The sequence below is a fragment of the Triturus cristatus genome, chromosome 11 (genome assembly GCF_964204655.1).
Source record: "Triturus cristatus chromosome 11, aTriCri1.1, whole genome shotgun sequence".
Lineage (NCBI taxonomy): Eukaryota > Metazoa > Chordata > Amphibia > Caudata > Salamandridae > Triturus > Triturus cristatus.
Window position 1 is genome coordinate 880,956,445 of NC_140594.1, and position 26,355 is coordinate 880,982,799.

At 42.5% G+C, this 26,355-nt stretch overlaps 1 protein-coding gene across 1 annotated transcript in view; it reads left to right on the top strand.

Moving 5' to 3' along the window:
- VEPH1 (ventricular zone expressed PH domain containing 1) overlaps nt 1-26,355 on the top strand; it is a 1,846,458-nt gene that overhangs the window by 910,291 nt on the left and 909,812 nt on the right. Inside the window, exon 8 of the mRNA XM_085634750.1 lies at nt 15,535-15,744. Within this exon, the coding sequence (XP_085490876.1) occupies nt 15,535-15,744 (210 nt within the window). The remainder of the gene's footprint in view (nt 1-15,534; nt 15,745-26,355) is intronic.

The following is a 26,355-nucleotide window of genomic DNA, read 5'->3' on the forward strand; positions in this document are numbered from 1 at the left end:
TAAAACAAATACATTATTCTAGCTAACAAGAGTACTTCTTTCACCTGCAACACAAAACGTGAGAAAGAACAAATTCCACAGCACACATGAAATTCAACTGTTAATTCTAAAGCGAGAGCTTCCAGGGAAAGTGGTTTCAGGCCTACAAGATTTGGCTGATGTAGGAAATGGCATGTGAGGTTTATGAATTTGCGTAGAAAAATATGGAACATTCAATTAATATATTTACCTACATGTCAAATGACATGATTATTAGCGATTTTAGTACATGAATAGATGTCAATACTACAACACAAGCTCTTCAAGTTCATATTTCCTGCTAGTTACATTTACTTTCTACAATAATTATACAAGTAACTTTTAAATGGCCTAAACACATCACGTTTCATGTTATTACATTTCGAACTTCTAACACTTGACGTTAGTACGACAAAGGATTATATTTGGGTGCGCGCTACACGTGGGATTATGATGCATCCCTAAAAATAAATTTCGGTTTACGCGACATCAAAACCAAATATATATTTTTATTGGTCTCAAAAAGCACACTTTGTCATTGTAGTTCCTGGCACTGTAGAGAACTACTTTGTTTGTGGAACTGTGGATGTTTTCCATGTGAAAAAGCCGAATGCCATCACTCACAGGGAAGTCAGCTAATGGCTGAAGTGGGCTGACCAAGTGCCCCATGGTAAATGCTGTAGCAGAAGAATTATGCAAATGACACAAGAAAAGAGCAGGTTTACGGAAAGCCCTCCTTTGCAAGTATATTATTTACATAGATATAAGAAAATGCCAAGGTCTTGGCTAACGCAGACCTTACAAAATTATGAACTACTGAGAAATAAAGTATAAAATAACAGAATTTAATATGTGTTGGTATTAAACCATAATATTGCGGAATGACAGTTACGTGTATTTGGAAAGAAGACAGCGCTAGAGAAAATACTCCAGAAGGCAAGAATTTCAAAAGAAGTGCATAAGACAAGCATCCAAACATATTTTGAAATATGATTAGAGGCATGAAAAGTGCTGGGCTGAAATCATAATACTCAGCACATAAAAAGACAAGCTGTGGAAGCAGATGAGGAACATGACATGGAGATTTCAGAAGCAGCCTCCCTGGAGTTTAGAGATGTTAAAGCTAAAGTGTGACATGCAATCTTCTGAGTTCTGCTCTATTCCACTCATTGCTGAAAGGCACCCCTAGAAACCTGAGGATTCCTATGAGGTTCACAGTCATTAATTACTATGTCTTTTGATCTGGAGTATGTAAGTTAGAAACATTTTCTTGCAGAATATATTTTTGAAGGAATACTTACAGCAGCTCAGAAATAGGTTAATTGTATGGAGCAGAAATGATTACTATGTTAATCACCGGTTACAACAGATACACACAGGAGGCCCACCAGCAGACATGTTGGTGGAGGCATATCTGTCATCCCGGCTCATTTGGACTAAAATGCTTCTGCTGTTGGCACTAACCCTTTTTTCAGAATTACATTGCCAGGTGGCAGACATGTTATGGTGACTGCTTAGCATTATTTATTGTTTTACATAACAAACCCCAAAGAGGGGGTTTATGTCTGAAAAACAAAATAAATGGCGCTGATAGGAAGGTGCGTTCCAGTATTATACGTAAAACCAAGAGACAGAAGTCTGGTGGGGCACAGCAGGTCCTTCAACAGTCAGACAGTGCATTTACAATAATTATGTTAGTTTCCTTTATCTCTGCCTTTCAAATGCCTCCCAAAGTGTTATTTCTAAACCCAGCAGACCTGTCAAGAAGTCTTTGACACTCAATCAGCATTGGGCACTGTAATCTCAAAAAGGATGCTCACAGTCCCTGCCCTGCATACTATGTGAAGTTCAGAGAAGTTATCTCTGCCTGTTCAGATTTGCCTGTTAATATTGTAATTGTGGGAGGCATTTCACACCTTTTTCACACCTATTGAAATGGTACTTTCTAGCTGGCAGAACTGGGAGAGCAAATGCTAATTTAGACTTCATGAACTTGCTTCACAGTAAAGGTAACTTTGTAGCTAATTTTCTTAATAATTATTACCATTAAGTTGGATTTTTAATAACTATTACAAATAGTTGTTTTATTATATTTCCAGCTAGTTCCATTCCTCAGAGACAGTATTGTACTCATGTTTTCTACATAGGACAGCTAGGCCTGCCACAATTAAAAATAGCTTTTGGATTCTACTGCTGTTATAATAGGCCTGGGAGAAATGTTGTGTACACTGGAGTAGTTTGAGTAATTTCAAGTAATTACACAGTACTCTTGTGATTATGCCAGCTTAAGTAACTAAGAATAATTTGGGTAAAAAATTCTACTGCAGGGGCACAGGAACAATGAACTAAGAGAGAGCGAGTGGCTGCTGGCTACTGCTGTTCATATCCTCTAGCATTTAGTGCTATGTTTTAACACAAAGTGCATTCTCTGGCCCATTTTGGATTCAAGGATGCATTTTACTCTAAGAAAATAGTGCTAAATGCTGGGTTACAGTTTTCACACAATTATGCATAATTCCAAGTAATTTTGTGGTACTTACGGGAAATTACGCTAGAGATAATTATGACTTTACACCCTTCCCTATTTTAAATACCATGCTCTCTGCCTTGAGGAATACAAGGCCTACATAGGGGTGATCTATTAATATTTTAAAAGGAGGTTTTGACTTGTCAAAAGGGTTTATTTTGACAAGTCATATTGAAATGTTTACACTTCCTCAGGTGGCCTAAAGTGGTGGGCCTGAAGCCATGTTCATACTGCTGCAGTGGATGGCACAATCGGTTCTTCAGCCAAAAAGAGGGACTTTTAACTTTCAAGCCCTAAGTGCATTTTGTTCTGTATTCCAGGGGCTCATATGGTAGGCTCCCAGTTTTCCCGTTCTTGCTGACTTTTACAGATAGAGATGGAAAACAGTGTGTTTCTTGACCGTATGTGGAAAGATGCATAAAATTGTGCTTCTTGTGATTGACTCTCCATGCTGTCTGTTAGGACTGGGGGTCTCTAGTTGGCAGAGGTATGCATCTTTGTCCAGGTAGAGACCCTTGCTTCTTGTCAGGGTAAGTGGGATACACACTTCAGATAACCCCTGCTCACCACTTTGGTAGCTTGGCACGAGCAAACAGGCTTATCCCAAAGGCAATGTGTAAAATATTTGTTCTCAAAACACACAGAAACACAGTGATAACACCACAAATTGACATCACACCAGTTTAGAAAAAAGTAAAACATCTTTATCTAAACTTAACAAGACCAAAATGACATAAATCCAGCATACATGTAGCAATGTAGCACTTAAAAACTGGTATATAGAAAAAAAAGGTTGTAGAAAACAAATAGCTACACCTGTGGCTATTACAACGTTGTGACAGCAATAAATCCAAAGTACGGCGCTGACCGCGAGGCGCGCAGCATCGGACAAGAAGTCACATGGACCCCCAAAGAAACAGTACCTTGGAAAATGAAGTGTATGATGATGTTCGGTGTTGTGGAGCTGAGGCGTCGGTGCCAAGATCGAGGCCGGCTCCCTGGCTGCCATGGGGGTGGCGAGGTGTCGTCTCCGTGAGGGGGTGAGGTGTCGAATTCAGGACTGGGGAAGTCAGTTGTGTTGGCGGTGAGACATCGGTTCCCGTGAGGTAGAGCAAAAACGGCGAGTTCTAGAGTCAACCTTGGCAGTTATTGGTGCAGCGATAACTGGATGCAGGCGCTGACAGTGACGGAGTTGGTGCGAGCGCTGGCATTGGGAAGGCCGATAACTGCAGGCATCAGCAAGGGTAAGAGCACCGTGTACATCCCTAGTGGTGACCCTGGCCTCAGTGCAGGTCGTGGTGTCACGGCGGCGGTGCTGACTGAGTCAGAGAATGTTTTTCTTGCTTCTTGTAGGTTTTTTCGATCTCCCAACAGCAGGAACAACCTCCTGGGAGGTGGAGACAGCATTGTGCAAGGGAGACAGGCCCTATTTAAGTGCAAGGAAAACTCCTCCCACCAATCTAAATGAAGCCAAGGCCTAGTCAGCTCAGCTCAGAGTCACGCAGGAAAGGCAGGACACACCTCAACCCCCCCGTGGCTGTCTACAATGAATGCACATCCCCAGCCCCAGCCCATGTCACTCCATGAACAGTCAATACACAAATCAGGGCATGTCACACACACCAGTAAATGTCCTTCCTTTCACATACCCTACACCCTGCCCATAGAGGTACCTTAGTGCTACCTGAGGGGTGTCTCATAAGTTAGAAAAGGGATGGTTAGGTCCTGGCAAGTGGTAGCATTTGCCAGGTTGACATGGCAGTTTAAAACTGCAGGCAGACACTGCAGTGGCATGTCTGAGTTAAAGTTGCAGGGCATTGTATGTGGGTGGAACAATCAAACCTGCAGGCCCACTAGTAGCATTTGATTTACAGGCCTTGGGTACACTCACTGCACTTTACTAGGAGCATACCAGTAAATCAAATATGCCCATCGTGAATAACCAGTTGTAATAACAATTTATACAGGGAGGACTTGCACTTTAACACTGATTCGCAGTGGCAAAGTGCCCAAAACATCTAAGCCAGCATCACAATACAGGAGGTAGAGGCAAAAAGTCAGGGAAAAACACACCAAGAATGCCAAGTCTAACAATGTCCCCATGAATTCCAGGCCAACAGCTGAGCGTATAGACAGCAAGTGGAGTTAGAAAACAGGATGAGATTTCCTTAAATACAGGCATTTGTTAAAATATTTGTTTATATCATGCTAATACTTACATGTAGGTGTAGTGTTATGTTACATTTGGCTGCTAAATCGTCACATGCATCAAAGTGTGAGAGCATTTTTATCAGTTAAATATATAGAAATATACTATTTTATGACTTCATTTATTCTCAAAACAAAAATAAATATGGCTGAATACTAATAAGATGTCCGAAAAATAAACATGGATAAATACAGATTGAAATGTTTAAAAAAAATACCATAAAACCTGGAGCCCTAATTATATGTTAGTTGAATATACCAATTAGAAATTAGGAGTAGTAACATTTTATCATGTTAAAAGGAGGAACATCGGCACTTTTCCACTGGTTAGCAAAACAGTGAAGGCAAAAATATTGTTGTGCACAAAGCAAAGGATCGTCATTCCTACCATCCCCATAGTGTCAGAGGTGTCACAACCCCCATACTTTAGCCGCTTTCTAGGGGTGGATGCCACTGGGCAGTCTGTCTGACATAAAACCTCTGAAAATGGAGTTTATGTTTATTTCAATTTAGATTGGGGTATACTGCTGATTAAAGCATGAAGAAGGACTGTGGGGTCAAATAAAACAAGAAATCATGAAAGGAAAGATAGAAGGAAGGAATGGATGGAGAGATAGGTGAATGGACAGATGAGTGAATTGATGGGTGAAAAGAGAGCAGGATGGCTGAGTTGGAGGATAGAGAGGTTGACGGATAGATGAAAGGATGGTTTGGAGGATAATGGGACGCTGGAATTGTGAACCAATGGAGGATAAGATGAAATGATGGCAAGAAGGATGGATTGAAGTAAGGATGATGGATAGACAGAAGTAAGGATTATGGATGATTATGACAAGTAAGGATGATGGTTGGGTGAAGAGAATTACGAATAATGGAGAGAAGGACAGATGGATAGAAGTAAGAATGGATGGGGAGGGTAGAAAGAAGGATGGGTGGATGATGGGTGGATGGGCAGGATTGTGAATAGATGAAGGGAATGATGAGCGATGAAGAGAAAGAAGGATGGATGAGAGAAGCGAGGAAAGACAGAGAGATGGATTGATGGATCGATGAGCAAATTCACTGAAAATGCAAGTGCTAAAGGCACAATTTGGCCATGGTGTTTTTAGGATCTTCTCAGGGAAACAACCAAGTGAGTACTGGGTTTGCTATCCTCACTGACTCCCTTTCACTTGGGATAGAGTTCAAAGTAATGGTCATTATTTTTCTTCTGGCTACTCCCTTCCATAGCAGTTTTTGTCAATGCTCATCTTTAATGTTCCACTATCCTTGAATTCATTGGACTTGAGAATAAATCAAGATCACAAATTTACTTTCATAGGTTTAATCCTACATTTGGAGGAAATTGCTTTAAAATTCAGAAGCAACACATGAAAACATTATTCTTTTTTATGTCCATGCGGAAAATATATTTTACCTGCTGAAACACCAAGGCATCATCAGCAATTTTCCATATGCTCCTTCCCTATTCTATTCAAGGATATGGATTTACTCGTTCATTTGGTATGGGTCAATCTCCAACATTTTTCAGGTTTGGAACTTTACTTGCAAAATACTTTCAATAAGCAGCAGTTCTTCAGTTTGTGGATGTTATACATCTATAAGGCTCATGCTCAGAGTTTTTGGCACTATGTAACAGTGGTTTATTACCCATCTGACAGATGCTCCTTTCATTGACATCTAGAGGATGATATGCCAAGTAGGCTCAACATGAATTGAACCTATGTCTGGGGTCCCACACACATCCATGTAGTCTTTTCATTAGTCCACAGAGCCATCACGTTGACCTACTTCAAAGACATCCCTTCCCTGGATTCCCTGCTCTTGATAATAGATTTCTATTGTAATTCTGAATATCGACACAACCGAACATCCTCATAAAGGAATATCAAGGACGGAGTATCAAGGGACATAGGGCCACATGTAGGAAGCTTTTTTGCATGCACAAATGGCCCTATTCGCAGCATTGGGCCGTTTGCGCCCTCAAAAAAGCCTTTTCAGATGTACAAAACCCATTTTTCGATTCCATAAAATGAGTTTGCGATCTGGTATTAGGAAGGGGCATGTTTAGGGCATCCCAGTCGTAATACTGAATCGCAATGGTATGTATGAATGTTTTGCGGCACAAATTCATGTTTTATGAACGCAAAACTTAAATTCTGACACATTAAACTAATCTAAGTTAATTTACTTGTGCATCAGCTTCATCTAGAAAGAATGAATGGACTGATCACAGGGAAGTCTATTCACTTGATTTTAGTTCAGTTAGACTGCAAGTGATACCAGGACCGATTACAGGTAAGAACTGCAAGGCAGGGTGGGGGGGAGTCGACAGATGACAATGAGGTAAAATAATTTTTTTATTTTTTTAAAACACTTGCTTGCACTCGCCTCAACACCGAGTCAGCGATGGAGCGATGAAGCGAGCGCAAGGCAAGTGGTTGTCCTTTTAAGTATTTTTTTTTTTTTTACATCATTGTCTGTCAACTTCACCCCCCCTAACTCCTGCCTCACCGCTGTTACTTACACGGGCTGCTCCTGATACATTTTGCTTTCACTTGTAAAACAAGTCGAGCATCAGTTTTATTACTCTGTTTTCCTCACATTTCAAAACCTTATGAAGGATGAGAAATCTAAAGAATGTTCTTAGTTTCTAACCTCCATCAAATCACAAAATGCAACTGGCATCACTGCGCTCAGCCACGAATATTTTCTAGTCTCATGAGGCTGAGTGCTATTGTGTAATAAGCACTGAGCGACATATTTCTGACTCGGTTGAGTTGTATTTTTTCTCGATATGTACAATTATCCCACGGCAGGGGATATTTCCTCATCTGCTGCTGAGTGAAGGACCCCCTGCATTTTAAATAAATACCTTTTGGAAGCTGTGGAGAGGCGTACTTTGGCAACCAGCAAGAAATAATGGAAATGGAAAATACATCAACTTTTTATATACAACCAGAGACAGGCAATCATTACAGTGAGGCAATGCTTAGAGAATTACAGTACCTGGTAATTACCCTTGCCATATAGCCAGGCAGCAGATTTGTTGCCCCGAACGAAGATCATAGCATTTAGAATATTTTCCATGTCTTATTATTATATTCATGTCTGACAGCCTTACATGAAATATATAAGGGAAAGAAAATTATCAAAGACATACATACAACGTAAAAAGTACCCTTCTATCCCAGAATCGACTTTTCAAAATATACATTTATAAACCTCAACACCCCTATATTCTCTGAAGTTAGAGAGTTGATTGTATAAGTGGCAATGTTTTTTCAAAGTCGTCTATTTCCAGGATGACCAGGATCCAAGCCATACTAAAGGAGTATGTGTACTTTTCCAGCCAATGGCAATCATCAATCAATCATCAACCATGCCTGAAATACACAATAATCCTTGATTTCAGATGTCTGCCCCCCACATGCGCCTCAAAGAGTGAAAATATATCAGGAGGCCAAAACAAGCCAACATGTTACCGAAGATGGCCCCAGAAAAGGGGTGGAGGGTCGAGCAGAGTACAAACATATGTTTCTCTGTTGGAAGGTCTCTGCACCACAAGTATCCCTGAATAGACCATGGACCTGATTGACATAGGGCCTCCGCACTCGTGGCGGAGCCGCATCAGTCGTGGGCGAGTCTCTGCACTTGGGGTGGAATCTCTGCATGAGAATTCTCATGGGGGAGATTTTGTCCCGAGTGCGGAGTCTCCCCCACGATTGTGGGGCCTGCGACACGAGTGCGGAGGCCCTTTGTGAATCCGGCCCCATGTGTGAACTCCTGTTTTCTGTACTTGCTGGGGTGATATAGAAGCCGATTAAAAGACGACAGTTGTGTAACCTATACTTAGTGAAATGGTTGATGTAAAGCTGGATAGAGACCTGCTGTCAGTCTGTTCAGAAGATACTCAGTGGCAAGGGTATTTCAAATAATTTTCCCAAGTTAAGTACTCCGTGGCTGCAATGATTTCTAGTTAAAGGGCTATTTTATGAAAATTAGGGTTCTAGCAGGTCAGAGGAGCCTATTCAGGCATCATTGTTCTACTGCCAGCTCATTCCTGGACCCTCCAGGCCCTCTAGCTAGTCTCCATCACATCACCCTTTTCACCATGGCCTCCACCGTCAATCCTCTGGAGCCTGGTAAACTGACAGTATTCACGCTCCTTCCAAGGAGGGCACATGGTGTCCCTTCTGACCACAGACCACAGCCCTGAGTAGCAATCAGTGTCATACAAACATTTCCAGCACACATGCATTATTGCCGTGTGTGTTGAGGGAGTGGTAAACAGGTTACAGGTTGCTGTGCCTGGGTCTAGAGCGGGAGTGAATGTTCACCAGACCCATGCAGGGGATCTTTCCCCATCTCATAAACCTTATTTACATATTTATGTTTTTTTAAATTGCAGTTTACATTTTCTTCTACACAGATGATTTCAACTTTTCATGATCCTGTTATTTTTGGATACCCTGCATGGTAAGTGCTGTCGGTCATCTGCGTATCAAACTAAACATGGAACAGAGTTAAGATTATTTTGGGGAACATTGAATTACTGATTTACTGAGTGATTAGTAAGTGATGATGCAAAACCGAAAACACACTTTGGCCCAAGTTTTCAAAACAGTCACAGAAAGCAGCGCAGCAGCCAAAAATGACGCTGCATTGCGCGACAGGGAGGGTGCAGGAGAGCGCCATATTTACAGAGATATGGCTCTCTCCTCTCCTCTCCCTAGCTCCAGCGCAGATTTTAGCTGCCATGCACCAGGCACACACCTTATCACCATGGTGCTAGGGTGCGTGCCTGAGTCTACTATAGGTTTTGTACTGGAAGGGTACCCTTCCAGTACAAAATACTTTGCGTAGACACACTTTAAAACGTTTCCTACTTTGTATGTGTGCTGCAGAGTACAGCACACATGCAAAGTCAGAAAAGAAAGGAGAAATAACAATGTTTCACCTTTTAACGCCTCCTTTCAAATGGCGTTAACTTTTGGTGCTAAACACTGGCTACTATTGTTTGTTGATAAGGTTTTGTTTCAAAAGGCATGGATGGTTGTATAGGATCACCAAACTAAACAAGTTTTGCACTGGAAAGTAAATTAGGAAAAAAACAGTTTGTGCTGGTTAACATCACTTTTGTGACACTAACCCAGCGCAAAATGTTTGTACAACTACCCCTAAGGATTATGGAGTGAACGGTAAGCCTGGGCAAAGCACTACGCTACGCTCGCGTAGTTTGCGAAGTTCGAGCTACTTCGCACTACGCGAACTGCACGTAGCACAGTGCGAACACGCGTAGTGTTGCGTTGTGCTGCGGTCATTTTTTGCTTGCTCGCGGTCCTCAACGTCAAGTTGGCGACCGCGAGCAAGCAAAATGACATCCCGGCGAGACTTTTTTCTTGTTCGCGATCAGCAACTTCAAGTTGGCGATCGCGAGCATGTAAAATAAACCTCCCGGCGAGATTCCCAACGCGAGGAGGTCAGGTTTCTCATTGCGAGTGGTCGCTTATGCTCGCGACCGCTCGCGATGAGAAACTACCAGTTCGCGTTGAGAAAGCTGAAGCTCGAGTAAAAATCTACTCGAGCAGCAGAAAACTACAGCTCGCACTGTGCAAGATGCCATTATCAATGATTGCACAGTGCCGGTTGCTTGTCCGCACTGTACAATCATTGAAAACGACATCTGGCACAGTGCGAACAAGGTACTACGTAGTTCGCGAAGTGCTACGCGTAGCTCGCGTAGTGCGAACTTCACTTTTTGTAGCTTCGCGAAGTGCTACTTCGCGAACTACGCCCAGGCCTAGTGAACGGTCAAACACGGATATGGTTTTAGAATTAATGAGTAATTGCACAAGTACACGTAGGAAGAATTATAGAGTGGCATGTGGCAAATATGAAAATGCATGGGAAATTACCGAGTGATGTAACAAATATGATCATGCAGCATGGAATATGGAATAATTCTACAAATCTGAAAACATACTAAATATAAAGGACTGATAGTCTAAATCTGACTTGGAATCAGGATTTCTGAATGATGGTGAAAATGTGGGCAGGCAATCTAGATTTTGACTATGCAAACATCAGTATGAACTCAGAGATGGTGCAATCTGTGCATGTACTGAAAAATTCTAAGTGAAGATACAGATATGTACATGTCAATAATTACTGAGTGATGGCGCACATCTGACTATGTATTGTGATTTTTTAATCATTGGAGCAAATCCGAACATGCACAGTGGATTAATAAATGATGGTGCAAATCTGGAAATGCTACAAGGGTTACAAATTGAAACGGCAAATTGAAAATGTGCCAGGGTATTTGAGCACTGGGCTAATCAAAACAGTCATTGGGATTACTCAGTATTGACTTGAATATGCATTTCAGATTAATGAGTGGTTGTGCAAATGTGAGACTGCACTAAGCCATATGGAGTGATGGGTTGAATCTTACCATGCTTAATGCTGGTAGTTCTTGACTTCTGTAGCCGCTTTTATCACAGTGGTACCTATCCATTGTGTAATAAGTGCAACAGTTAAAGGGTGGTAGTTCTTGGTAATTCTGTGCCAGGCGTCACCAAGAAGTAGTTTGTGAGCTACTGGTGGCGCTCCAGCTACCTGTAAGTAGCCCTCCTGTGTATAGCCCAGTGAACTAAATTAGAAGCTTTAGCATGGTTGAATCAATATAGGAATACCAAAAATGGAAAACGGTATATTCGAAACAGAAATGTGTGAATTTTCAGAATTCATAAGCTAATGTTTGGAGAAAAATAGTTGAATTTCCAAAATATGTTTAAAGGTCGTTTTTGAGTGATTGAAATTGGGGAGGTTGTACCAATAATATTAACTTGGTGGTACTGGCACTGCAGATATGGCTGTTATCTATTACCATTTGTAGAGGCATTCTACATTGACAAAGCGTTTTTAACTGCTGGCACCCGCGACTGATTCACGGAGATAATCACTGCTAGTAATCTTGCATATGGTTACCACTAATGTAATGTTGTCTATTGTGGCTTCTATTGAAGCTCTAATAATATTACTAAGTCAGGAGGATTTTTATTGTACATAAGTAGCTCCTATTACATAGTAGGTTGGAGACCACTGTTCTGTGCAGTCAGGGCATGATTGTTTTCACCCCTGGTGTAATGTTTTCAGTGGCACAATGGTTGTAAGTCTTTGCACTTTTCTTACAATATCACTTCTGGTGCCTGCATCCGCAATCTGTAAAATTGGTGTATCCTGCCAGCATTCATCCATGCCCTTAGTCACTGATTAACACAGATATGCACTCACTTGTTCATACAGCCTTCCATCAGGGCTAGATCTGGTAAAAAATCGACTGTGGGAACCCTCAAATTTGAGGTGAAGGGCTGGCCTCAGAGAGGAGGTGGCATCATGGGGGCAACTTCCTACACATAAATATTCCCCTGAGGCGTTTTCATATTTCTATGTGTGCAGCAGAATGCAGCACACATAGAAAGAGGAGAAAACGAGGATAAATAAACATATTTCTCCTCGTTATGCCTCAACTGGGGAGGCGTAGGGTTTTGGCACATTCCCTTTTCTACCACTTCTGGTAGATCTGGGAATGCATCAAAATCCATGGATGCTGCATGAGAACACCCACGCAATGCCCATGGAAATGCCTCCCTGGCTCACAGTAATGCAACGTAGCGTTGCATTACTTGAGATGTATGAAGCAACTCTGGGCCACGAAAGGTGGCCTTTCATGGCTTCAGAAATCTCACTTTATATTTGTGTCACTCTTGCACTCTGTTGCGTGGTGCAAGCATGACACAAAGAGGCTCGTAAATGTGCCCCTTATGTTTTTTACAACTCTGCCACAAAGAAAATGGCAGCTCGGACACATATGATAATAAATCTGCTCTGATGCAAACAGGCTGCATTTTAAATAGGCATTTGCTACAGACATGTGTATGTACCCAGCAAGTTACATGTTATAATTGCCTGCAAAGATCCATATGAATTCTAGTCACAGCTTCGACTCATCATGAAATCGACTTTGGGGTTAATGGCCTGCTGCAATGTACAGCATGTTGTAATTAGGTCACAGATTAGCATTTTTCCAGTGGGTGGCATCAAGGAGCTACATGCAAACAGCAAAGGATACGTTTAGAAACTTAGGGGCAGATTTATGTTTCCTGGCGCATCCCTGCAAATCAGCAGGGATGCGCCAGGAAAGATGCTTCACGCAAGTTTACCCTTGCGCCACCACAGATGCGCTGCATTTACAATGCAGCGCATCATGGCGCAAGGATAAACAGATGCGTGACGCATCTGATGGCATAAGGGCGGCGCATTGCTGGAGTCGTGTCGCAAGCACGACGCAACTCCAGCAATGCTCAGGGGCTGCCCATACCGAACATGCTGCGTCATGCCTTACGCCTGCTTCAAGCAGGCGCAGGGTTTTGACGCAGCAGCGTCGGAAAAGTGGCTCAGTGAAATCTTGTGGATTTCACTGCGTCACTTTTCCGAGGCTTTTTCCGGCAGAACGCCCACCCTGCATACATTAAACCTGACTCAGGTTTAATGTAGCGCAGGGCTTTACAACGTGACGCATCTCCCTAGATGCGTCACGTTGTAAATAAGGCGCAACATGGTGCATGGTTTACGCCGCCGCTGCGTCACAGAAGTGACGCAACGGCGGCGTAAATGTCTCGCAAGGGGCTTGTAAATCTGCCCCTTACTGTTTTGTTGTCAGTGTTTTGTTATTCTAAGTTTGCGAAATTGTTTTTTTTTTACAGTTTTAAAGACAAAGTATTTTTTGCAGTTTTAAAGACAAAGTATTAAATAAATGGTTATCTGACATGCCTAACGTGAGTCAGTCAAGGTGATGTTTATTTAGACCACTTGGCCCTTAAACACATATCATATACAACCATATCAATGTTTATAATTGCATTACTTAAAACGACCAATTAAACTATCTAAAGATTAATTAATTGTATGAAAACTTAGAAAGATCAAGCTACCTTAAAATATACCCCATCTTCATGTCTTCATCATACCGTCACACACTATTAATACAATCCTCATAGATTACCTAAACTTTACATTCTGTTTCCAAAAATGAAAACCTTTTTCAGTAGCAATCAATAAGCTGCCTATGGCGCATGCTATATCCAAGAATCTAATTTCATTTAAAGGTTCCATAGCTTGTACATGGATTCTACTTCCATATTTTAAAGGATTGGGCATAAAAACATTTTCAGTGCAGTCAGTACTTTAAAGCAATCCAATAAAAAGTGCAATATATCGCATTTAGTACTTAAACCATGCAATTCCCCTCATGATCAATCATGGCTATTTTTACCTTTCCATTAATATAGCAGTGGTTAATTCGGACTCCCATCCTTAACACTTCTCTTCTTAAACTGCGATTGGGTGATGCATCCACATACGGGTATACAACTTCCTTTTGCCGTGAACTAGACATAAAATAAACTGATTTGTTTCCCCATAAATACTGTTTGTCATAATCTCGGGATAATTCTGTGCCTATTACCCGAATCTCACTCTTTGTAATCTCAAATTGTAAATCCTGTGGGCATATCTTAATTTCCATATCCCTACAAACCTTTACCAAAGTTTTCCTAACCTTGTCAGCCCATTTTATTTCACTTTGCTATATTTCATTTTTGCACCACAGGGCATGCATAATGTTTATGCAAAGCTTATAAAACTCAAAACCTGCTTCCAAAATATAGGTTTACCTAATATTCTTACACTGCATACATATCGAATTTATTCAAATCATAGAAAACTCAAAACATGTTCCCAAATAATAACATATCTCTTAAGTACCTGTAAAGTGACAAAATGATTGTCATTGTTTCTGGACATGAAGGTGTTAAAGCTTCAACTAGTCCCCAACCAGAAGAAGATTTGAATAAAAGGAGTGCTGATGACCCTTTAATTGAAGCAGTTATGTTGGGCCTAGCTGGAAGTAAAATTAAGAGACCTCCCTCTCACAGTGCATGCAGGTCAATGCACATTTTAGTGGAGCTGGCCAGATTCCAGATCCAGCTCAGTAATAGCTACCGGATCCAGATGGATCCCATGGATTTCCAGCACTGTTATCATCCAATCAACTTCTATTTTATCCATCCATCCATGCTCTTACACACTTATTATTACTTCATTCATGCAGTCACTAGCTCTCTCATTCATTCATCTAGGCATTCTTATCCATCTAACCAGTGACTCATTCTCACATTTAACTGCTTCCCCCACCCCACACCTACCTCATCACACACACACAAACTTACCAATGTGCAAAGGAGGATTTTCATCTATATGCAAAGCCAGACTTTCTGACTTTGTCAGTACTTGATATTTTTGTGGTTCAGAGTGTCTTTTCTACCTGTCCATTCTCTTTATGTATTGCTGCTCAAGTGAGTGCATAAACAACGCTGCATTATTCCGTACTGTAGAATCGGCTTTAGTTTTCGAATCCATTTGTGTCATTTTACAGCAGTGGAACTATCGATGGCAAAATTACTCGATATAGGTAATTTATTTATTTGGCGTGTGCTATATGTTTGTTCTGTTTCTCTAAAGAAATGCTACTATATTTGATATTATATAGCCTTTATTATGTGTTTTACAATTTTAGATGTGGGGAACATTTGTCTTCAATTTTCAGATTGTTTCTGGAATGAAAAATTGAATAGGCTAAAAGATAGAGGAATATAAAGACTAGACATTGATTCAATAGAAGGTTTGTCTTTAACTAATCACCTTCTTTTTCATAGAACAGAAAATGGCACTATTTTAGAATCTCCTTCAGAGATGGAAGAATTCAAATACCCCATCAGCGGAAATGCGGAGGAAGAAAAGCTTCAAGTTAAAATACAGGCATTTGAGGAGAAATTAACTGCTGAGGGCGGGACTCCCGGGCCGACCCGGAGATACAGTGCCAGCCAGGCCTCAAAAGAAGAGCGAAAAGAGGTCAGATTCAGCAGGTATGATCTTGAATGTATGCAAATCCATGTTGAGCATTTGAGGGGCCTGTCAGTTACTTAAGGTTTTCTCATCAAAGAAAATCCAATGGAAATATTGTGCCAAATGAAATGCTCAGTCTAAGCCTAATTTCAATAATTTGTCATACGGTTCCAAAACAATACATGTGTTGATGCTTATGATGTGCGCTCTGATTTTGAGGTGCCTATAGTTTTAGAGGTAACTGTCCACTGAGGTCAGGTGCAAAAACATCAATGGCGCCACAGGCACATGTAGATTTTCGCAGGATAGTTTTTGCAGATATTCAGTTGCTGTAGTCTAAGGTTCTTATTATAACTACCTCTGTAATTCTGATGTTTCTCATCCTTGACCAACCCTAATTGAGAGATCTACAGTAATTCTGTAGATGGGATGTGTTTCTTGGGCAAGACATTTTTTCAGAGAAATGCTCCCTTTAATTTTTCATTTCCAAGAGTACCCTGAGGTTGCAGCTTTTATTCCGCTTCCCCCCATCCCCTCCAGAATTCCTGGTGTTCCCAAATCGGCAAATCCTGGGAATGGAATACCAGACCAAGGCACTAATAATGAGGCCCTAAATGAGTACCTTGTGGTCCCTTGATAAAGGAGGATTTGCATTCCAGTTTTTAGGAACAAGACACAAAATGAACGTCACATTTGAAAGCAGAGTTGGGCAAGACAGAAAATTAAAAGAGGAAGTCAAACCAAAATAGGTGCCTGGGGTGACTCTAGGAGCTAAAACACAAGTTCTAAAATTAAACGATTCAGCATGTATATCAGACAACACATATCATGAAAAAAGAGTGTAAATACATTTTAAAATGAAAATATTGTATTTTTCAATATTTCTGAGAGTCTCAACTAGCTACATGCTATTATAGCACTGCATTGAGTGACATTTTAAACATGATACATTGAAGAAAACCCACAACCCCTGACGATGTTGCCCGAGGTACCCACAATGTGCCTGCTTGTCATGTTCTCTGCATATGGACTATATTGTTCTTTCATGTGAAGGAATATTATTTTATTTTGACCATATACAAGTAAGGTTTTTAAGATGCTGCAGTTCACAAACTGAATTACTTCAATTTATTGTCAAATTAGTAGGTTAAAGAAAATGAAACATAGTAAAATAATGTGACATGCCTTGGATCACATAATTTGGTCAAGTGGGGAAGCCAGGATTTGAGACCAGGTTTCCTGGTTGGACATTGTGCATTTTAGCCACCGTAGAGTTACATCCTTTGCTCACCTATTGCACTCAACTTTCGTACATGTTAGCAGATTTTGTCTTCTAAAACATACATCAGGAAGAGAGAGGGGGAATGCTCGTTCGCTTCGCTCAGATCTTTTTGGCTTCTCCAGTACCTGTGGGACAAGTGTCGGGTCAGAGTCAGACATTTGGATCACGCCTGGGTGACGCTTCGCGTGGCTCGCCCATCTACAATTCAAGGGTAATCTTAAAGAAATCATAAATTACTAATCATCACTTCTCTTAGCAGAGCTCTAGCAGAAGAAGTCTAAACAAACTTGGATTTAAAAAAGAATACACAAACAATCTCCGCCCTAGGCATTCCACCAACATGCACCTCATATGCAGAGAACAATACCCACAATCATTCAATCACTGGTATACAGAGGGGATGTAGGGGTGTGGGATCTGCTGCAGCTCTCCCACAATAACCATGCTGGAGTTCAGAAGGTAAATGAGCAATAAAGATGCCTTCAACTTTGATTTTTATCTTGGCACATTTGACTGCAAAGTTATAGGTTTTTGTAAAGTGAACTACTTGACCATCTTGCAGGGGTACAGGGAGTTTGATAGAAAACGGTAACGAATTTTAGATTTTTTCTAACACATAACATTTAAATGCCTGTAAATTAACTATACAAGTATTTTAAAGTACATCAGCACTCAGCAAAGTATATATGAAGCACAGTTTTCGTCATGCTGAATCGTGATGGAAACAAAGATTTTTAATAAGATCAAGTCAAGACACTGATCGATATGCCAATGATAAATGTTTGTTAAAAAAACGATTTTCATGCATTATTGTATGTGCATTATATAGTTTTATCAGAAAACCTGCACATCAGTTTTAATTTTGTGTCCATTACAATAGAAAATGTGCTGTCTGTAAATGACAGTGCACTACCACACCATGCTTTGATAATGACCCTGCAACTGTGCGCTTTAAAATGCACCATTGGCTACATACCACAGGCCTTATTTATGAGAAGTGATGCATGGCTGCGTGAAAACAGCGATGCGTCACTTCTCAGTGCACCCTCCTTGCGACATGATGGATGCGTCATATTTACTGTATGACGCATCATGTCGCAAGGAGTTACAGATGCATCAGTATCTTTAGATGGAAAAGTGACGCATTGCTGGGGTGTGTCTGAAAACAGACACAACTCCAGCAATGTGTCCTTTCATGAAGGGCCTGCATCAGTTTTACGCCTGCTGTCAAGCAGGCATAAGATATTTACACAATGGCACCCTAGAAGTAGTGCACTGAAATCTCATATATTTCAATGTGCCACATCTACGAGGCTTTTTGCAGGAGATTGCCCACCCTGCATACATTATACCTAGCGCAGGTATAATGTGGTGCAGGGGTTTACAATGTGACGCATCTGTCTACATGCGTCACTTTGTAAATATGGCACAACATGGCCCATTTTTTACGCCACTGGTGCGTCACAAAAAGTGATGCACCGGCTGTGTAAAAGTGACACAAGGCCTCATAAATAAGGCCCCACACCTTTATCAATCTCCTACTGAATGAGCTTGACAAATGTGCTATACTTTTTAATTGTGTGACGCTTGAATTGTTCACAATCCCTATGACTTTAATGATGTAACATCGATGGCAGCATCCCCACTCTGAAATATTTTCCAGCACCGCTGGATATTGGTGTTGAATCATAACAACCTCCCATCTCCAGTGCTGTTGAGCATCAAGTGATCTTGGAAGATTTTCTGGGATTAGTAGAAAGAGTCCACAATTGGTAAAAGGAATATGTAATGAATCTGTGAGTAGAATATGAAAGAGAATAAGTAGAAAATGTGGATTCACAATAGACCATCTAAATATGTGGAGCAAAAAGCACAGATCCAGACAGATGGTAACAGCACTTTTTAGAGAATGGTGGTGAGACGACAGGTCTCATATTACTTAAACTAACATCCCTGAAAACATTTGCGTTTGGAATGTTTGAAGAAAGTATTTACACCATACCAAATCACTTCAGGGAAGATGCTTCAGGGGCCCATAAGCTGATCTTGCACTTAAAAAACCCCACAAAGAGTTGCAAATTGCGATCTGCTTCATTAATATTCATTAGCCAGGTCATGGCAGTGACTTGCCATATCCTTATGACGCAAGGTAGGAGTTACTTCATATCGTATATATTGTTAATGAAATTTGCCCTTTAGACTTATTGGAAAATGGGAATTTCCAAACTTATTTGGATACTTTACGCATCTCCAAGCATAGAGAAAAATTAAGACAAGTTATGAAAGTGGTGTTGGAGTGAGCTCGACGATCATGGCGACATAACCCCACCACCCTTTCACTTCATTTCTCTTGACTTGACCAAAACTCCAAAACATAATAATCTTATTCGTATTGTTTTGAATTTTTCTGCGCCTGGGGGATTTGGCTATAAAGTAACCAGCTCAAACATTTTCAAGAACAGTTTGAATGCTGCAGAACTCTTTCTGCGAATCTAAAAAGAAAAGTTTTAGGTGCCTAGTCAGCCAAAGTTAAGGCTCAAAGGTTCAATGTCCTAGAAATGCAAAATGCCACAAAAACGCAAGAAAAAATGGAAGACTATAAACAAAAGGACATTTCTGATTCACCAAATACTGCATGTAGGAGCTGAAAGTTTAGCACTCATACATTTGTATTTCACAATAAGTACCAAAAACTGTTCCTGAAAGCAAAGCAGGGGCGGCTCCTTCATTAGGGTGGAGGAGCGTCGCCCCACTGCGTTCTCACAGTGCAAGAAGCCGAAACATAAAATGATATTTTAAATACCATTGTATGTTTCTGCTTCTTGAGCTGCGAGAAAGCAGAATGGTATGCCTGGTTGGTGATGGCCGGGCGGGTGGGTCGGGGAGGAGTGGCTTGGTCAATGTTATGGGCTCTGACTGTTTGGTCGGCCCTCTGGGGCCAACCAAACCATTCATGCGCACTCGAGATTTTCTCTATGTAGGCTGCATGCAGCCTACATAGAGAAAATGGCCTCCCTACAGGCGCCTGGCTGGGCACCCTTTGCACCAAATTGGCTTAGGGGAGGGAAGGTAGGTTGCCTGCTTCCTGTTCCAGGAGCAGGAAAGCCGCAGGAAAACACTGGTGCGGGACCAGACAGGAGTGGAGGCAGCGCGGAACCCGGTAAGTGAAGTTTTTTTATTTCTTTTTTAAATCCCCCCCGCGCAAACCACCGCGCGACCCCCCAAGAGAGTCATGCAAGCGGCAACTGGTGCAAAGGTGAGGTCAGAGTGTAGTAGGGGTCTCTTGCATACCAATATCTTTATGACTCTAATTTCATTTTGCACTACAACTGATGTATGGATTTGTTGCAACACAAAATACCCATTTGTAGGGATTGTAAAGACTCCTATGTCAATATAATGAGCTTTATTTAGATGTTAGTGAAAAGTGTACTCCATCACGACAGCTTTCCACCAACCTGAAAGTCCTCCCTCCTTATTTTGAGTTGGGCAGACCTTCAGTGTGAGACTACTCTACCTCTGCCGATTTGCACCTCCCACAGCCCGATGGAGTAAAGGTCGTTTGATGTTTGACCATTGGTATGCCACTCCTATTTATAGTGGGCAGACACATGGCCAGTTTTCACTGCCCTTCACTGCAATGAAATACAGACAGTGAAAACATTTAATAGTCCACTGTTAAGTGGGATCATTATTTTATTTCAAACAAAGAATTTTCTTTTTGAAATAAAAGAAAGTTGTAAGATTGACGTATGATTCCGTCATGTTGATGGAGCCGTCCGTCAAACGTACAATGCATTTCCAGTTCCCGCTGTGACTGTGGTTCCTGGAAATGCAAGAGATGTCTTCTGGGGCAGCGGACATCTCTAAATATGCCTGGCAAAGTACCCTCACAATGGGGGGAGTAAAGTACTGTGCTCTGCCATGCCGACAGTAATTACTCCATCCACCAAGATTTGCCCCTATGTATGGTGCAAAGCCTGTTTCTGACTCCTTGTGAATGCCAACTTCGGTAGGGATGCATGTGGCAGTGAATGGCTGAAAATGTAGGAATGGAAACTTATGAGCTAGGATAGACCTCTTGACTTGCATTGTTAGCCAGTAAACCTTGACTTGTGTTTTCTAAAAGCAGCCAATTACCTAAGTAAGTCTTTACCACAGCAAAAAGTAATCGAACCGACGCTCTCAACATCCTGTGTTGAATACTTATTTTCTCTGCCATTATAGTATGGAAGTGTATTTTTTCATCCACTCAAACTATTGAGTAGATAATGGGTATTTAGCCTAGCCTAAGGACTATTTTACCCACAAGGCAATTTTAGGCAGCAGCCCAGGACATCACACACTTCAATCAATCAATACATTTATAGAGCGCGCTACTCACCCGTGAGGGTCTCAAGGTGCTGAGGGGAGGGGGGGGGTTGCTGCTGCTGCTCGAAAAGCCAGGTCTTGAGGTGTTTCCTGAAGGTGAGATGGTCCTGGGTCAGTTGTAGGTGGGTGGGTAGGGAGTTCCACGTCTTGGCAGCCAGGTAAGAGAATGATCTTCCTCCGGAGGTGGTTCTGCGAATCCGTGGTACGCTGGCGAGGGTGAGGCTGGCGGAGTGGAGCCGGCGGGTTGGAGTGTGTAACGTGAGGCGGCTGCTGAGGTATTCGGGGCCCGTGTTGTGGAGCGCTTTGTGTGCGTGGGTGAGGAGCCTGAAGGTGATCCTTTTGCTGAAGGGGAGCCAGTGCAGTTCTCTCAGGTGGGCAGATATGTGGCTGTGGCGAGGGATGTCGAGGACGAGTCGTGTGGATGCGTTCTGTATGCGCTGGAGACTTTTCTGAAGTTTGGCTGTGGTTCCTGCATAGAGGGCGTTCCTGTAGTCCAGTCGGCTGGTGACGAGGGCCTGGGTGACCGTCTTTCTGGTTTCGGTAGGGATCCACCGGAAGATCTTTCGGAGCATGCACGTGGTGTTGGAGCATGAGGATGAGATGGCGTTGACTTGCTTGGTCATCGTGAGGGAGGAGTCCAGGATGAATCCCAGGTTGCGTGCGTGGTTCATGGGTGTCGGCGCGGTGCCCAGTGCTGTGGGCCACCAGGAGTCGTCCCAGGTGGATGGGGATGGTCCAAGGATGAGGACCTCCGTCTTGTCTGAGTTCAGTTTGAGATGGCTGAGTTTCATCCATTCCGCGACGTTTTTCATTCCTTCCTGGAGGTTGGATTTGGCGGTGGCTGGGTCTTTGGTGAGGGAGAGTAGCAGCTGGGTGTCGTCGGCGTATGAGATGATGTTGAGGTTGTGTTTGCGTGCGATGGTGGCGAGGGGGCTAATGTAGATATTGAAGAGGGTGGGGCTGAGCGAAGAGCCTTGGGGTCCGCCGCAGATGATCTCGGTGGCCGCTGAGCGGAAGGGAGGAAGGTGGACTCTCTGGGTTCTGTCGGAGAGGAACGAGGTGATCCAGTCCAGGGCATTACCTTGGATCCTGGCGTTGTGGAGGCGGGTTATTAGGGTGTGATGGCAGACTGTATCAAAGGCGGCTGAGAGGTCTAGGAGGATGAGAGCGGTTGTTTCCCCGTTGTCAAGCAGGGTCCTGATGTCGTCGGTGGCTGCGATGAGGGCGGTCTCGGTGCTGTGGTTGGCTCGAAATCCGGACTGGGATGGGTCGAGGGAGCCATTTTCCTCGAGGAACGCTGTCAGCTGTTTATTGACGGTCTTCTCGATGACTTTAGCAGGGAAGGGAAGAAGAGAGATGGGGCGGAAGTTCTTGAGGTCTTTAGGGTCTGCCGTGGGTTTCTTCAGTATGGCGTTGATCTCAGCGTTCTTCCAGCTCTCTGGGAAGGTGGCGGACGTGAGGAAGTTGTTTATGACGTTCCAGAGGTGGGGTGCGATGATGGAGTCGGCTTTGTTGAAGATGTGGTGAGGGCATGGGTCGGAAGGAGAGCCGGAATGGATGGTGTTCATAATGTTGGTGGTGTCTTCAGGGATGATGGGAGTCCAGTTGCTGAGGGTGGTTGTCGGGGCGTTGGTTCTGTGGTTGGGGGCGGAGTCTGAGTCTGAGCGCCGAAGCTGTTGTGTATGTCGGCGATCTTGCGGTGAAAGAACGTGGCGAGGGAGTTGCAGAGGTCTTGTGACGGTGTGATGTCGTTGCTGTTGGCGCTGGAGTTGGAGGGTTCTTTAACGATGCTGAAGAGTTCCACACACACTTAGGAGTTTTGATATTCCATTGCCACGTGTTGAGGTGGCAAAGTGTCACTTCGCGTACAATTCAGAAAACTTGATGACGAGCCCTACCTACGAACAGTTTATCCCTGAAAGAAAAAAGAAGAATTGACAGTATTGAAGCTAATGAGCCCACCTTCTTTTTATGTGAAGCCTACTAGACTGAGCATTTGCTGCCTGTTGCAAGGCCTTTTGTGGCTTACGAAGAACGTGAGGGTGCTTAGATCCTGCCCATCTCTTACTGTTGGTTGGCTTTCCTTATCACTCTCATGTTTGCCTTCTTCTTGCTCTTGTCCCAGCTTGTCAATATTGTGTTTGTCCCTCCCATGGAGCATTGCCTCTTTACATAACATAACATAACATAACATGTGTATTTGTATAGCGCATGTATCACCCAAGCTAGGGTCTCATTAGTCCTCTAAGCCACCAGACCATGCTCTTTACAATCTCTTTCAATATCTGGTATTGCTGTTTCTCCTTCTTGTGCTTAACTAATGTCAATTTGTAATTGGCACAATTTGTCAGTTTATGACAGAGAAAAGCCATGGCTCCTGAGGGTAAGTTCTAACCTATAGAGAGCAATATAATTGCAATGCCATAGAGCTTATGGCTCTTGATAAACGTTAATTGCTAATACATTCAAACTTCATACATTTAATTAGTCCATTGCAAAGACTTAAGAAAATGAGTTGCTCATGTGGCTTAACATTAACGGGCCAATTAGGATGTTGGTTGTAAACCCTCCTAATGCTAGTTGGAGCTTTCAGACCGCGGTCGGAGACTTTCCAACCAACACAGTCGGTTTGAGGTTCGACCGCCGAATTACGATGTTGGCAGTCAGAGCATAAACCGGCCAGTCATTCCAATCAGCTCTCGGAGTCTTCAAGACGGTTGGAACCGCACCACAATCCCCTATAGATGGCGTTTCCACCGTCGGCATTATGATGTTGGCTTCCCACAGCCTTTCATTGACGGCCTTTCCGACATGGAAAGGTTGTTGCGAAGCAACATTGGGGGCCCATGGCAGGGCCCCCATGCCCTAGCATGGGGTGCCTGCCACAGGGTGCAGGATTTTGCACACACAACCATTTCTTTATGGGAGCCTGTATTGCGGCCGGTTTATGGCCGTAACACAAGCTCCCATAGAGAAATGTGAGTAATTGACCGAACACTGTTCAGTCACATCGTAATCAGGCAGTCTTAGCTGCCGACCAGAGGTCAGTCGGTCCCGAGACCGAGATGGTGTCGGTCGGAGGCAATTCTGACCAAAATTGTAATAAGCCCCTAATTACTCACATAGGACAAATACGTGACGTTTGTGTAAATTTCATGGCAAATATGGGGAAAATTATGGGCATTTCATGGGCAACTCTTCTGAAAAAGTTCATACTTTTTATGAAAGCACTTTATGACCTACATGAAGGCTGGTTCATTCAGTATTCACAGCAGTAAACAAAGAGCAGGTGTAAGGATAACGATGCTCATGAACATTTGTTGGCCTATGGGCAGTTTCAGTAACGTCCATGGAATAATTTCATGACAGGGCTGGTATAATAGCTCGTACTAGGCTCAGATTTACGTGCAATCGTCAGTCTATGTTTTCAAAGCACATATTAGCCTTTCTCTGAACATACAAAATCTATCAACGATATTGAATAAAACATAGAGTACGCAAAACATGTTAGAGTTCCCCTCTTTGGGGCCACAACCACCAGATTTGAATGAGAGTGGCTCAAGTGGGAAAGCATTACCCATATAGATGAGGTAAAGTCCTTGTGGCCCTTGGAATTGGAGAAAACTATTGAAACTCACAGTAAACTGCATGCATTTTTTAAACATCTGCTGCCACGAGACCTAATACTGGCAAGATGATGCCAAGATAATGCCAAAAGCTCACCTGCTCACCCGACCACTGGAAGTGAGAGGCGTGGCCCATCGGAAGGAATCCACATAGAAGAGGTTTTCTGGAGCATCTGATGAGAGATGATAGATTGCAGTGGGGATGAGAGGAATGAACTGGAACGCCAGCGAAAGCCCTAATGGTTCTGCAAGCTTTTAATTTCCAGGAGGTGGAGGTTCAAGGGGTTGGTAAGACTTGTGGCTCTAGTCGAATCCCGTAAATTTTCTTGTTTTGGACCCCATTGAGTCAAATAGCGTGGTGCCACTTGTATAGTGCCACCAGCCTGATCCATCATTTCATATTCAGAGCAGGCCTACTGCACAATGCTACCTAAGAAAAACAAAGGAAGAAGCAAGAGAGATTAAAAAAAAACATGTGGTGTCACGATGAAAGTGAAAAGGAAAGTTAAAAGGAACAGAGATGTGGTCCATTGAAAAGGGTTACAAAACACCTCGACTGCCATTGAGAAAAGGTCTCCTTTATGAATTACCAAACTGAGAGCCATGGGCTAGCTGCTCTCTCATAATGAGGAAAGCCAAAAAGGAGTTAACAGAATTTTATTTGTCCAGAAGACGTCTGTTGGTGATCTTCAGATGTCAGAGAAATATCTACAGGACTTCAAATACAGCCCATCTCAGTCACAATACATTTAATAAGACACCTCTAATTCCAAGAATACCCAAGAAGGGCAGCTAAGGTCCCGTTTAGCTGAAATAGAGTTTATTAGAAAATGAGGGTTGTGCGAAAATACAACGCATGCATTTACCATGCATGCCTTATCCACAAATCCTTTACAGTGCAGATGCCTTTTCACGCATTCTTTTACCGCATATGTGCCTTAACTACGCATGCCCATATGACGCAAGGCAAGTTAAGTTAAGGTAGGCTTATAAATGTACCCCCTGCCTTTTATATATGTGTGTGCATGTGTGTGTGTTTAATTGTAATTGTTTTAATTATTTAATCCCCACTTTTTTAAATTTTATTTTGTCTATTTGTTGGGAAAAAAAAACTTTTAACCTGCCCTTGGTATCCCACCCCTACCCACTCTTAAACCCTAAAAATAGATATACATATGTACAGACACAGACACAAACACACATATATATATATAAGAGCCTAAAGGCAGTATAATTTCGGAATTGGGCAACCTGTAAGACCTCTAAATAACCCAGAGGAAAAATGGTAGGAGAAACCTGGCAGGTCATGATGTGGGAAAATCCAGTGTGACCCTCAAAGAACTATTGTAACA